Source organism: Phalacrocorax carbo, unplaced genomic scaffold (assembly GCF_963921805.1).
Source record: "Phalacrocorax carbo unplaced genomic scaffold, bPhaCar2.1 SCAFFOLD_36, whole genome shotgun sequence".
In the NCBI taxonomy this organism is placed as follows: Eukaryota; Metazoa; Chordata; class Aves; order Suliformes; family Phalacrocoracidae; genus Phalacrocorax; species Phalacrocorax carbo.
Window position 1 is genome coordinate 848,528 of NW_026990495.1, and position 14,539 is coordinate 863,066.

General features: G+C 47.0%; 1 protein-coding gene across 1 annotated transcript; it reads right to left on the minus strand.

The window, feature by feature from the left end:
* Window positions 1-2,746: 2,746 nt before the first annotated feature.
* LOC135311299 (E3 ubiquitin-protein ligase RBBP6-like) lies at window positions 2,747-14,220 on the minus strand. The gene is made up of 12 exons (XM_064440423.1): window positions 14,055-14,220; window positions 12,517-12,616; window positions 11,730-11,766; window positions 10,050-10,094; window positions 8,120-8,208; window positions 7,905-8,001; window positions 7,275-7,414; window positions 6,181-6,353; window positions 5,328-5,431; window positions 4,704-4,880; window positions 4,442-4,449; window positions 2,747-3,869 (listed from the first exon to the last, which is right to left on the minus strand). Exons 1-12 carry the CDS (start codon window positions 14,218-14,220, stop codon window positions 2,747-2,749), a joined length of 2,259 nt encoding a protein of 752 aa, XP_064296493.1.
* Window positions 14,221-14,539: the final 319 nt, after the last annotated feature.

Consider the following 14,539-nt stretch of genomic DNA (forward strand, 5'->3'; position numbering starts at 1 on the left):
ACCTGCCATTGGCCAGTCGGGGTCAGCCGCCCCCACCACGGCCCCGCCCCTCCCAGCCCCCCCCCCCACACACGTGGCCGAGCGCGGGAAGCTGGAAAGGTAGGCGACCCCCACAGTGAGGAGAATTAACCCCTTCTCAGCCAAAACCAGCACAACAGGTTAGGACTGACTTAGAGGAACTCTGGTGCAAGGTGTCAAGCCGTTGGTGGATTAATACAGGGTATTTATCATGGCTGTCTGACTGCCTTTTAGTGTACAAGTAGATGCGTAGTCATTCAGAGAGTAAAGGAATGAGATTAAAAATGCCAAATTCAGGCTTAGAAAGAATTGGGGGGCCGGGATTTTGTTGTTCTTCTTGGTTTGTGTTTTTTTTTTTTGGTGGAAGCATCTCTGATTGCCCTCTGGATATGCATGTGACACGCAGCAGGAAACTGAAACTGTTAATGGAGTATCATTTGTAATGGATTCTTGTAAAAGCAAATCTGAATTGAAAACATTAATGGTATTAAATTGGTTTATAATGGATGGTTGCATGTTTCAGAACTCTGGAACGGTATTTTCACGGACCTTCCTGGTTTGTATGAGGCAGAAGGGTAGCATCCCGATTCAGTGAGCTGAGACAGGTTTCCTGTGTTCATTCCCAGAATGAGTGGGCAGTGGCCTAGGAGAATATGCAAAGCCAGTGCCGAGCGTCGTGGGAAAATAGGCGGTTTCAGGAGCTTCTACAGGGAAAACTGAAGCGTGAAAACCAGGAAACCTTTTTGGAAGATGGTATGCAAAAATGGAAAAGGTTGATTTGGAGCCAGTTGTACAACAAAAAGTAAATCTTAAAAGGAAGTTTGAGCAACACTTGAACTGTGGCTAATTCTGCAGCACGGTATGGGCAGTATTTCCGCTTTCCTCGTAAGGGTCATCCAGACTTGGAGCAGCAAGAATTTGAATAATCAAAACGCTTTTGGTAGCACTTTGAGTAGCAGAGAAGGTTGGAAATTTAATTTGATTTCCAGGCAGTCGGAAACAATATAAAGTTGTCTAGGTTACTGTGGACACTTCTAAGATGAGAGCTCTTGTAGCCAAGAGGAAAGGTAAATTCTGTAGTAGACTGCCAGGCAGCGCAGTCACAGCAAGTGCTTGATATGGGAGAGGAGAAAACTTTGGGGCTTAGGGGTTTGGGTATTTTCCCCACCTCTGGGGGGAAAAAAACAATGTAGGAAAAAAGGGATACCTTGTGATGCTCCCTTCTCTGTTTTATTGTTGTGTAAAACTTTGTTGTTGCTGTAAAGCTCCCTGTTGTCACTGTGTTGCATTTTGCACGGAGGCTGAAGGACAGCCTGTGTTCTTTTGTTGTAGAGCTTTAGTACAGGCGTCCCCATGTGCCTGTACCTCTGCCCTCGCAGTCGGGGTTGTCCTGGGAGGGGTTGCAGGTGCTGAAAGGTCTGTCTTGCTAAAGACCTTGTAATAAAGCTGCACGCAGACGGCTTCGCGTGTTCCAGAGCAGCGTGCGCTTCTCCTCAGCAGGAGTTAGTTTTTTGTCAAACAGGCTGCTGTTGTTTTCGGGTGGCTTTTAAAATTTGTGTTCGCATTCACGGAAGTGCTGGTGTGCATTTAAAACTTTTTTGCTCTCCCTGGTTGCTATTTTGATTCTAAATGAGGACTGGTGACTTTTACTTTTACTTTTACTAAGCTACTATCTCCCTTCAACACTTTCTAAAAGCCTGTCCCACTGCTGATGGGCTGTGAGCAGTGGGAGGACAAGACTGAGTTTTGTCTTTTGTACGTAAGTCCAGGAAGTTTCTTGCATATAACTGATTTTCTATGTTTTCTTTGAGTTAATGGCTTCTACATAGGAAATGGCAATTGGTACGCTGGAATATTAGAATGCACCATTGCAGTTGAAGTGAACTCAGGTCAATAACTGTAGGAAATACAATAAAGGCAGTGGCTACAGGTGTTGGTCATCTACTTCTGGTGGGCCTTTGTTTGGATGACCTACCTTGCAACCAGAGGGAAAATGAAGCATGGGGTAAGCTTGCAGGTTTTAAACTTGAATTGAAAAGTAAAAAAACTTGTGTCTTTTAAACACACAATATGCATCCCACTTTGAAGATACTAGTGTGCAGAGATTTATGACTAGTGATTACAGATGGTGGTTTGACATCGTATAGTCCTGAACAGATTAAAAATGGGAGTGGTTTAATACTCCTTCTAATGTCACAAATACCCCCCTCCCACCAGGATCCCTCTGTCACTGTGATTCTTGCTGGGGAGGTGTAGGAATTTTACCCTCCGGGTCAGTGCAGCAGCCTGAAAGGGAGATGTGATCAATGTGCCCTATTTCTTGGGAATGATCTCCTGCTTCCGTCAATTCTCTTGGGGCAAAGTTTAGGCTTGCCTTTTAAATGAAATCTGACTTATCAATCCCCACATTTTTCCTAATCATTTTTGAGACATCTCTGTGAGCTCATGGTGAGACGCTAGTTAGAAATGTAACACAGACATGCCAGGGAACACACGAGGCTAAAAGAGTGTTAACTTTATTGATGAACATGCGATTTGTGTTTATACAGGTGCGAGTAAACAAAGAGAACAATAGCCATGCAATTGCCCGTATTCCAGAAATGGCTCTAACTTGGCTGAGAAGGCACTCCCCTTCTATCCTCCCAACTAGCAACTACTCGCTGCAGGACAGCATCAAAACACCCTCATCCTTTCAAGAGGAAGGTGTTTTAACACTGCCTGACTTTGGCTAGTCCTCCTTTGCCTTTTTCGCAGGAGGTTCCAGTCGAGGAGATTTGTCACGACCCGTGTCCACCTTCTCGTTGGAACCTTCAGCTGGTTTTACTGTATTGTCCGTCTTAGGAGGAAGAGCCACTTCTACTTTCCGCTTGGCCTTGTCAGTCTTTGCTTTTGGCTTATCCTTCTCTTCTTCCTCCTTTTCAGACCCCAGTCTGAAAGCACTAGACTCTGTTTCCATAGGCTCATTTCTCACAGGGGTGGCATCGTCTCTGCTTGGGAGCCTGAAGACAGACTCCGCTGTAACACCTTCTGCTGCAGCTGCCTCTCTTGGTTTTCTCGCACCTTCCAACAACTCAGCATTTGGAAATCCTTCATTCCGGTGCTTTTTATCTTTATTGCCTTTCTTGTCTCCCAGTGGTTTTTCCACCTCTTTCTTTTTTGATGTTTCAGGATCTTTGATGCCACGGCTCTCCCTTCCACATGGTTTTTCAGGGTAATTTCCAGCTGTATGATGGTTTCTGTGCCTCTGCCCAGCAGGATAATCCTGCCTACGTCCCTGAGCACATGGCAAATTCTCTCGTGTGGTGCCAGGTGGACCAAACCTACCTGGAGAAAAGTCCTCTCTGTTTTGTGGAGGTGGAGGTTGACCGCCAACAGCATAGCCCTTGTAAAACTTCTCACTCCGGTGCCTAGAGTTCCCTCGCCGTTCTCTGTATCTTTCCTTTTCAAATGGATCCCTCCAGTCACGGGATCTGCCCTCGTAAGCTTTCCTATCATATGGTGGAACCTCTCTGGACCTGTTAAAACACTCCCTTTCTCCTTCCCCTTGAGGTAGAGTCCGTTTAGTTGGAGACTGGCCCCTAAACACCGGAGACCTTGACCGTGAATGGTATCTTCTGTGCGGGGGTGACCTTAGCCTTGAATGGTGAGAGCCGCGTGACCTTGACCTGGAGCGATAGTTACGACTCTTCCCTTTGCCTCTTCTTGGATACGGCGGCGATCGCGGGGAGGAACGAGACTGGGAACGATTGAATGATCGAGAGTAGGAGTGAGTGGGGGAAGAACTGGATCTTGACTTGGTGTAGGTATACGAACTTCTACAGTAAGATGAAGCACTGCAGGGAGACTTGGACCTGAAAAAAAACCACACAGAAAAAGAAAGAAAAAAGGGTCACACTCCCCAACTTTTTTCCTCTCAAATTTGGTTTGCTTTGTTTGGTTTGGTTTGGTTTTTTTTATCCTCTCTCCATGTGTTTATGTAATGATGCTACTGCAAATTGAAGAACTTGTTAGCATGTAAAGTTTCTGCTTCCAAGTTTCTAGCCTGGCTTTCCACTTGATCCTATAATTATATTCAATTTTCGTATGTGATTACGGTTTCCCGAGAAAGTGTTGGTTTTTGGCAGTCCCCTTGTCAGTCCTGTGCTGATGTTTTATTTTAAATAATCTTAGTGCAAGCACAGATCCCTTTGTTAAAGGCCATTCAAAGTAAGCCATTTCAAAATTAATTACCGCTAGTGTTCCCCACAACTACCTGTGCGTACTTATTCATTGCAAATCAGCTGTTGCAGGAGTTACGTGTTACGGCCTCCTTTAACCAGGAGTAGTAGTACAGTTACCGGTAGTAATGCATTGAATTTCTGTGGGACACTTACAGTTCGCAGCCTGATCCGCCACCTGCTGAGCGAATTGTAGTGGCTCTCACTGGATGACCTGTTGCAGTGGGGAGGGAAAAGAAAAAAATCCCATTCAGTTTATCTGAAGATAAGACTTTTAAAGGAATTCTAAAGTTAGCGTTACTTACCCGTTGTGGGTATTGATTGTCCTTGGGGGCCCAGACGACTCGGCAGTGCTGCTTGTCTTAGTAGCGGAACCTGACGGCCCTTGGCAAAAAACGGTTGGAAAGAGTTGGAAACGAAGCTCTGCTAAAAGACAAGGATCAGTGCCTATGCTGAAATCAAACTAACCTTCTCCTCCAACAACCCGCCGATTGGCTGAGAGGAAGGTTTAGAAAGGTTAGCGGCCGTCACCAGCGCGGCGGGAGGCCCGACAGTCAGGAGTGGTGGTGGAGGTGGTGGCGGTGGCGGCTGCTGCGGCTGCTGCTGCCGAGGGTAGCCAGTTCCATTTTGGAAGTTGTTCACAGCCTAGAGGCAGAAAAACACGGACAAAAAGGGGATAGGAAACTTCAGGAGGCACACAAACAAAAGGCTCCACAGAGGAACATCACTCGCCTGTTCCTGTAAATGCTATCAATCCTAAAATAAATCAGCAGGCAGGGGTAGGAACACATCGCATTAAGCGCCGGCATTAATGACTGGTAACTCAGGGTGTCTGTATTTAAAGCACTTCAGTGTCAACACCGAATTTGAAAGGGAGGCAATCATGTTAAAACTGTGACCTGAATTTGCCAGACTGTCTCTAAGGAGTTGTAAGCTTCTGTAACAAGGGATCATGCACTGGAGGAGTAAATAAATGTAGCCTTGTTCAATTTAGCCCTGCTTCAGGAGCTGCCGATTCATGTTTTCTTCCCTTTCAGCTTTTCAGGAATAGACTTCTCTTACAAGCAGTTCACGGAAAAGCCATCACGTTACCTGGCGTAGGATCTTGTTGGCAGCTAAAGCATCAGGAGAAACATCGCTCTGATGACACGTTGGGCAGGTATGATCCTCAGAATCCAGTAACGCTGTTCTAATACCTGTGTGCAATTAGAGGCATCAAAATAGATTTTAGCCAAACTAAGGACATTTTTGGCGTTCTCATCAGTTATAAAACCATGTATATGATTAATGGGTGAAGATGATCTTGAATTGGGAACATGAAGCTCAAGTTCAGTAGCCTAATAATTTTCTAGTATGCAGCCAATAACGGTACAGCCCTGATGTTTCACTCCTGTAACATCTGGAGGTGTGGAGTAGGCGGTGTCTTGATGTCTTGACTCAGCTTTTTTCCACTCTCTAGTACAGTGAGAAGTCACCAACCTCAGGGCTAGTGAATAAAAGAGACCTCAAAAACCCGTTAGCAGGTTTGAGTTCTGAAGGTTTCAGCCAACTCTCCCGTGGAGGAGAATGTGCATTAAATGCCCAAGTACCCGATTGCTGCAGACCACAGGAAGTCACCAGCGTTGGCTCTGTAATTTTGTAGGAGGGAAAGGGCTGTGGACAAACGAAATGCATTCGCTATCTAATAGCGTCATCGCCTGCGCAGTTACGCCCTCTTCTCATACTCGTCCTTCCACGTGCGAAGGGGATTTAACGAGATACATAAAAAGGAGGAAAAAGCTTTCGGCCTTTCTTTTGCCCTTTATAGGAGAAGAGTCCTTTCCTATTCAGGCTGGGCTTAAGTACTACATAGAACCGGTGAGACAGTAATTTCCTGATCTCCTGTTTCTGCTTTCAGAGGATCAGAGGTGATGTTTTGAATTAACAGCCATGGGGTCACACTTACATTCGTCACAATAACTGTTTCCACAGCAGGGAATAACAGCTGCGTCGGTCATTATATCTTTACAAAGGGGACACAGGAGCTCATCTGGAATAGGCTCATCGGAGGGGGAGGAGGAGGCCGGCTCTTCCGGTAGAAAGGGAGGCTTTTCCTTCTTTCCTCTGGCATAAGCTTCCCTGGAGGGGGGTGGGGAAGGAGAGAGCAAAAAGTTAAAGGTGGGTCAAGGAGAACTTTTCCAAGCTTTGGCTTTTCTCAGGGGAAGAGAACAGGTGGAATTCTTCTCACTCCACATTAGCCTTCTAAAACGTAGGCCGCTAGTTGAAAGTCCTTTTCTACAGCCACAGGATGAGAAGAGGGTGGGGGAACAATTTTCCTGCTGCAGACCTCTCCCATTCATTGGGTCAATGGAGAAATCAGCTCAGACTAGGCAAATAATTTTTTGACAGCTAGAAATCGTGTGAAATGAATCCCACCTCTCCTCTGTTGCCAGAGGGTAAAAGTAAATGGCAGGCTGAGGATCAAGTCAGTCTCCGAGTAATTAAGTTTTGGAAATGGAAGAAGTCTATGTTAGAGCTTCTACCAAAGGAGGTCCATGGCAGAACACCAGAAGTGCCACCGAGTGCATTTTAGAGCAGCCGCTCTTGTCAGCACACAGTAGTATTTTCTTAGTTTATAGCAACAGGAAAACTGCAGCCTCTTTCACACAGGGGAGGTGATAAAAGTCAGAGGGGGAGGAAACCTCACTCCCACAGCAACTTGTTAACTTTTGCAAGGAGCCTTTGCAGCATCGGACAGAAGCAAAACGCGCTTTCAAAGAGAACGACTCCACTGCAAACACCTCGGAAACCTTTTGCAGAAATACTGATTCTTAGCCCGCCACAAGTTTAAGCAGCTTCCAGGGGCATGAACAGGAGGAGCGTCCTATTTTAGGGCCTTGGGATTAGAAAGTATCACGGGTGTTAAGGTTAAGATGCAATGCCAGTGCTTCCTCCCCCGTAACTAGAGGTGCTGGCCCACTCGGCTGCATTGCCGCCCAGGCATTGACGCACGGTTCCTCTCCTTCGCTCCTGGGTCAGTCCCGTTAGTCCCATACTTACGCATTAATAATTGGTATGGCATATTTTCCCGTGCTGGTCAGCATAGCACCCTTTGTGTTGGGATCTTTCACCTCCACCATGAAACTCCTTGGAATGCCCGTGCTCCTCCTAATTCTGGGAACAGGCTCAAAAGTCTTGTCCTGGCAGGAAAAGAAATGCAGGCGTATCTCAAGACCCACACTTAAAACGACATCTCCGTGACTGTTGTTAAATGGCAGGGACGCTCAGCCAGAGGCTTGTGTCATTACACCAGGCAGCTATCCAATAGATGGGGCCAGCAGAAACATCCTGGTTTTGTACAAAATACTAAAAACTGTGAAGTGTCTTTAGAAAGGGTTAAAACCCAAAATAAATTTCCAGTCATAGTGAAATACAGAAAAATATGCATGAAAGTTGACAGAGAAAGATCTCTGGCTATGTTTGTTGTGGTGGCCTGGAAAAAAGAAAATTTTGCCTTGATAATTGCAGGTGTCCCTTGAATTTTGAAGGGCTTTGCAACTTTGCCATGTAACCTCTCTATTTCACCCCAAGAGAAACACGTCTTAATATGCGTGTTCATGTATCTGTTACCTCACTGCCAAGGTAAAAAACAAAAACGAAGTAACACCAGAAGTCACCCCCCAACCTTACCCCGTTTGTTGGGCAGTTCTTTATATAGTGGCCAGGTTTTCCACAACGAAAGCAAGTATATGATGGCGGAGGTAGACCCAGGCTGTTCTTCATGTAACTAGAAGGTTTTTGGGAGAAAAAGAAAAAGGGGTGCATGTATCTCTCTTGTTAAAGCAACCATCTCTAGCATTCCTCCGTAATTGTTGGGGAACAGATCTGGCGTTATCAACACTTACTTGATTGGATCATATGCACGGCAAGACTGTATCATCATCGCTTTTATTTTGTCTTCTTCGGAAGCGCTGGCTTCAGCCAGACTGGCAGTCTGTGTAACAGGCCGTTAGTCGACACACACGTTAGAAACACTTTAGAGCCCCTGCTAACTTCTTCGTGTTAAGTGAGCTAACTACGGTAAGCAAAACCTGCAGGTTTCTCCAGCTGGCCGTGTCCTTTTACCATGCAAATTGTAATACAAGCCTTACGCAGAACTAGATCTTCATATGAAGGAAACCAGCTGATTTCTTGGTTTTTGAAGTACTATTTGTTCAAACGTTTTAATTACACACTAGTGCAGATACCAGCAGGGTCTAAGGGAGGGACTGTACATTCTTTGGACCGTCCAGCACCAAGCCTTCAGATCAGCCACTCCTGTCTTTGCTTTTAGGTGCATTCCTTCGCAAGAGCAACCAACTACTTTCAGCATTTTATTAAATGGTTGTTTCCTATACACAGTTTTTCCTCAACTGTAACATAATGCAGATCGACACCTATGAAATCATTTCCATTAACCGTGACAGAAAACTTCACAGACACTTGACTGATTTGCTTGAACCCAAGAGATGTACAAGACACATCCAAAACCCACAAAACATTTCTAGGGATAGGCGAAAGTTCAAATATGGCATTTCGTACATAGCAGTAATAAACCAGAGGACTTTTTACAACACATTGACTCCCTGCTGAGCCAGTCTGCGCTACAGAGGGTAGAGTAAGTCACAGTTTTGAGCTGCTCTGAGGTGTTGTTCCTGTATTGTTCTGAAATACTTCAATGTTCTCAAAAGCTTCAATGTGTGCACCTCTTGGACGGCTTCTCACATTTTAGAGTAAAACTTCACCTAAGTTTACAGAACCAAGGACACGTTTAGGGACAGCACTAATGCAGACCAGTTTCTTCTGGTGGCTACCTTCCAAATGAATTATTTTTTCCAATATTTTTGCCACATGTGCACAATTTCATGTCTGTGATGAGAGAGGGAAGAAGTGGCTAGTGGGGAGAGGTTTCTCTGTCTTGGGAATGAACTCCAGCCTTTCTTTACAGAAGAAAGAACGAGCTCCTCTGCATTAGGCCCTGCCTTCGCTGATCTTTGTAACTTTAAAGCCCAGGCACTGAATTGGCTAGCACTACGCCTTCTCACAAGGCGCAATGACTAGTGCTTTCCCAGCCAAAGTTACACATTCCCGGGCAAAAACCGCCAGCAGCTCCACAGCAAAACGCGGCGTGGCAGGAGTTCCAGAAGGTCACCTCCGCCAGCATGCCACACACACGCGTGGGTGTGTTCCTAGACACGGTTAGGGACATAATCACAGCGTACACAGTCTGCGTTCAAGGAAATCAGATTGTGTTGCCCACTGTATCTATACGACAGCTGATGAAATTGTGCAGCGGTCAAAGAATGGATCTGCAGCTCTGAGGACTAGAAATTCAGAAATAGCCCTGCAATTGTCCGTGTTCCAGGCACGCCTCTAATTTGGCTGCTCCACACCCCCTGGAATGTCCGTCCCTTACAGCCAGTGACATGCTTCTGTAAAAATAGCGCTCCTCCCCAAAGCAGAACTAACGGAATGTATGAAAAAGGGCAAACAGCCTCTGAAGTGCTTCTCCTTTGTGTCTTGAAGATGAGCACTAGTGCAACGTGACGTTGGTGCTGGTAAGGTTCTCCCCTTCTATCTCCCCAAAGTGGCAACTGCTCTTTACAGGAGAGGATCAAAGCATACACACATTTTAAGGTTAACATAAATACTTGACATTATTAAGAATTAAAGTAAAGCATTGTTCGCATTACAACAGTTATACAGCTCTGGATCACAGTGCAAGATTTAAAAATATGAAGCAAACACTTCTTTTTTTTTTTTTTTTTGAAGTATTTGGTAAGAATATAGATATACCTGAATAAGCTGGGACAGAGAAGCAGATGCAGAGGAGTCATCCATCTGTTCACAAAAAATTAAACACATATTCAAGTTGTACAGTCCAAACATAGCAATAGTTAACCTCTACCGTAGTCTGAAAGTCTGCACGATGCGCTCCGAGTGTGTCTGCAAGAGGCATTTCCGACCTCGTGTCATTTGCATTTCCTCAAGGCAAAGTCCAAAGCTACGCCAGCTTAAGAGTGCCCGTGCGGTTAATGAGAAGAAACTAGACTAACCAGACCCGCTTGAGATCAGCTTGTTGCTCCAGAGTATCTCAGAGAGGGAACCTTGTCAAATGGGTCAGGAAGGGTAACTGATGTACTGTTCAGCACGTTTGCCCAACGGCCACCTTCCACGGCCCTCCAGCCCTGGGTCTTTTTTTGTTTCCTTTATATTTCTGCTGAAGTATTTCCTGCCAGTCCCTCCAACCAGTCAGTTAGAACCAACACCTCCATGAAACTTGTTTGCCACCCTAAGGCAATACTGCAGAAGAACTGGGGAGGGGCGGGGACACGACTCGACAACCAACAACCCCCAAATAATCCAAAATCCAGAATCGACAGTCAATGTATGAACTGCCATTTCAAACGGAAGACTAATCAGAAACTAAAGAGAACTAAAGAAACTGAACAGAAGACTAAATCAAAATCCAGGCTATTACCAGTCAAGCATTTCCTTCTGTTACTTATTTATATTTCAGCAGCAGAAGGACAGTGTTTTCCAACCTGATGAAAAATGCCCCACAAAGGCCCCAGGCTCTAACCTTGCGCCAAAATTTGTACACTGGGTTTCAGGTATTTTCATTTGCAGACAAGCTATTAGATGAAGCTGCTGCATCAGAGAAAGCGGGAAGAGCAAATGCAGAACTTTAGAATACCACTTTGTGTAGCAACGATATTTACATTCAGGGCAATCTATTAAAGACATTCATGTACTTGGAGGAGCCCAAACAATATCACTGCAATTAAACAGTTCCAGGAACAAATACCCAGGTATTCAAAGGCACGGAAAGGACTCGTTTAGCTGCCCAGAACTGTCCTCAGAACGTAGGGCGTATGTCAGTTTTAGTTTTTGTTTGAACCCCCACGTCAAAGCCAGAAACAGTACCAAGTTTAACAACGATGGTTTCTCGGTGTTTTTTATGAACGTTTTCAAAAACTGTTGGGCAAAGCAAGCAAAAACAGAAGCTAAGTGATACAAGGTGAAAATGGCAAAAATACACTCCGGAGCCTTTTTACTGCAAGAAACACAAAGCGCACAAGCAGCTACGCCAACAGACACGTTACTAGCTGTAGACAGACAGATGGAGAGCACGGCACCACGTCCAGTTGTGCAAACCTGGAACCTACATCGCCTATAACCAATCGTAACTTATCTGTACAACACAAAGCCATTCAGGAAATAGCCTCGCATATTCAGGATGAAATACAATGCGTGACTGGGCACAAATACCAATAGTCCCACTAGAACTGTGCAAATGATGGCATTACGCAGTTCTTACTATGCTGAATCAAATCCATTGTCTTTGCAGCATAGGCTATGTTTTACTGGAAGAAATTATATGAAGCTAGTGTTTGGAAAATTTCATACAAGGCTACGTTGTTCAGAATTCAGTGCAGTGTGCAGAAAAAGGTGTGACCCTGTGCTTTTACATACTGCTTTTGGTGTTCCGCTCACTGGCTCCGTTCGACTTCTGGAAGGAGAAAGAAAGGAAGGTGATCAGAGCTTAAAATAGAGCACTTGTGCCCCACATCAAGCAGTGAAACAGGTTATAAAACCTGCCCATCAGGACATTGTTCGGATAATCTAGTGAATGTGGCCATCTATTCATACACATAAACTGTTCTCATTCTCAAATTCTCACATTCAGTGCAACTAAAAAAAAGACCCAAATCCCACAATGACCACAACAATCCTGTAGGCAGGATCACGTTTGAGTAGCTGTAATCCCAACCAATACACCCCAGATCTGGGGCCTCAGAGTACCTGCCATATCCTGCCTCCTCCCGCAAATGCAGGAAATAGCCAAACACTGACAATCGGGCTCCTCTGGGATGGGAACAGATTCTAAGCGTACACTACGGTGCGTATCTGTCTTTACTCTGAAAGCAATACAAGCAAGCCCATAGCATAAGGCATCTCTCCACCTGGAGGAAACAGCATCTACAGCTCGGGTCTCACAACAATCAAGCCCAAGAACAAACCCAACAGAATCATCTTAGAAGTTACCGTTGTTGGAGTCTGAAGCCCATGTCCCAGCAGGCCTAAAAAGGTCAGTCTGCTTTGGGACAGGTCCATTGAAACCTACCCCAGGACAACAAAAACTAACAGCCGCTTTAACAAGGGAGATGCAGTTGGAACGCCACTGGTAAACTAATATCCATTAAACCAGTGACCTCACTGAACCCCCTAGCAAAGACTACACCGCTTTACGGATACTCACGTAACAGAGGTTCTGCTGGTAGCTTTAACTCCTCCAGCAGGGATCCTTCTGACAATTACCGAGGAGTTCCTCGGAATCAGGGCGTCATCATCTGTGTATTCTGAAAACAACATCAGTACAGAAAAAAGCAGTAGTCAGTTTGTAAGAACGTATATCAGTATGTCATTACACAGCACTTCAGAGAATCCCTTTACAGAGAGAAAAGCAACCTTTTATAGGTAACACCGACTTTTATCGTCTCAACACACTCAACAAATGCAGATCAAATTAAAAGGAGGCACAGGCTTTTTGAAGGGACTTCTGCCTTTGCAGAACATGACTCCATGGGCAGATATTCCACTGATATTTAAAATCCTGTTTTCTTTTCGCTTAGGTTAGCATTGCTTCTGTTACTAGATCTCCATTATGAAAAGTTACAGTCCCGGAACTGTAAAAGGTTAGAGTGCTCAGAAAAATCTGAGCAAGTCGGCCATCTTCACCCAAGCTCCACTTTGTTCTTGTCAAGATCAGGTCAACATTTAGTCAGGGCTCCTGCACGGGCAAGGTTATAAAAGATCAGTACTCTGTGTGCACGTGTAAGGATTCCAGAGACGGGAAGCACAAAAACACCCCCACAAGTGCCCCATCCCCCCTCACTGGGGCAGGATGGGGCAGCTCACACGCTGGCATCGCAGGGCCACCCGTACTGGCTGCATCCCTTCCCCTTGGGCAGGAAATTCAGCTCCCTGCAAAAACAATGCTTGGGAAGGGAAATTGTGGGCATGGGAAACCGTTGGGATAGGAAACCATCACGGGTCTGAGAAATCACCGTGGGGATGGGAATCCATCGTGGGGATGGGAAACCCTCACCGGGATGAGAAATGAGCATTGCGGACAGGAAACCATCAGCAGGATGGGACGTCATTGAGACGGGCAGTTGCTGTGGCATGAGAAATGAAACCCTGGCAGGGCTGGCTGAGGCAGGTGCTGGTGGAATGATCGCCATGGGGACAGAACCCCAGAACACTCTTTGCCCCAGACAAACCCCACACTGACCCGCTGCCATGGCAGGTACAGCAACAGCTCCTGCTCCTCGTGTTGCTCCTGCCCTCCAGGTAACCCCCCAAGGGGCTCTGCCCACCAGTAGCTCACCCCACCACCCCTCTTTGCTTCCCCCAACAGAGAGGTTCCCTCTGCAGCTGCCGACGGCATCGGAGGTGTCCGACATGCGCTTCACCACCACGGCCATGCCGCCACCGGTCAGTGCCTGTGTGCTGCCCTCTGCCCCAGGGCTGCCGGTGTCCGGTGAGCCTGCCCGGCTCCACACCGTCACCTACCAGCGGGGCCAGCCCACCGTCTGGCAGGTGGTGCCAGGGCCCCTGGGGGCGCCGGGGCAGGTGGTGCAGGGCCCCTGCGGGTTGTCGCTTTCCACAGTGGTGCAGGTCCCCGCTGGGGTGCAACTCCCTACTGGGGTGCTGCTCCCCCCTGCAATGCAGCTCCCCGCCGGGGTGCAGCTCCGCACTGGTCCCCGAGGCCCCGCGCCCGCCGCCCCCACGCACCTTCTTTGGTCTGGGCGTTGGAGATCTGCAGGTCGCTCCTGGTCGCCTTCAGCTTCTCGCGGCCCATGATCTGGCGCTTGAGGTCGCGCAGGGTGATGTGGAGGCCGCTGAAGGTGACCGTATCATAGTTCAGCCTGGAGAAGAACTTGTAGTGGACACAGGACATGGTTGGGGCCAGGCGGTGCCTGCTCTGGGATGGCGCCTACTGCAGCACGCGGTGTCATGGTCCTCTTATATGCTCAGCACATTATGAAGAAAGACCTGCATCATGTGGGTGTGGCAGCCCCGCCCTCGTTGCCCTAATGCCGAGTGGCCCTTAGGGGAGGGGGTTCCAGCAGCCCCGGTGTCCTGTCACCCCCCAGGTCTGTCGCTGCCCGGTGTCCTGTCACACCCCGAGGTCTGCGCTGTCCCTCCCGCCACCCCCTGGGCCTTCGCCACCCAGCGTCACCTCCCTTCAGCCCCGGGGCCCGCGCTGGCTCTCCCAA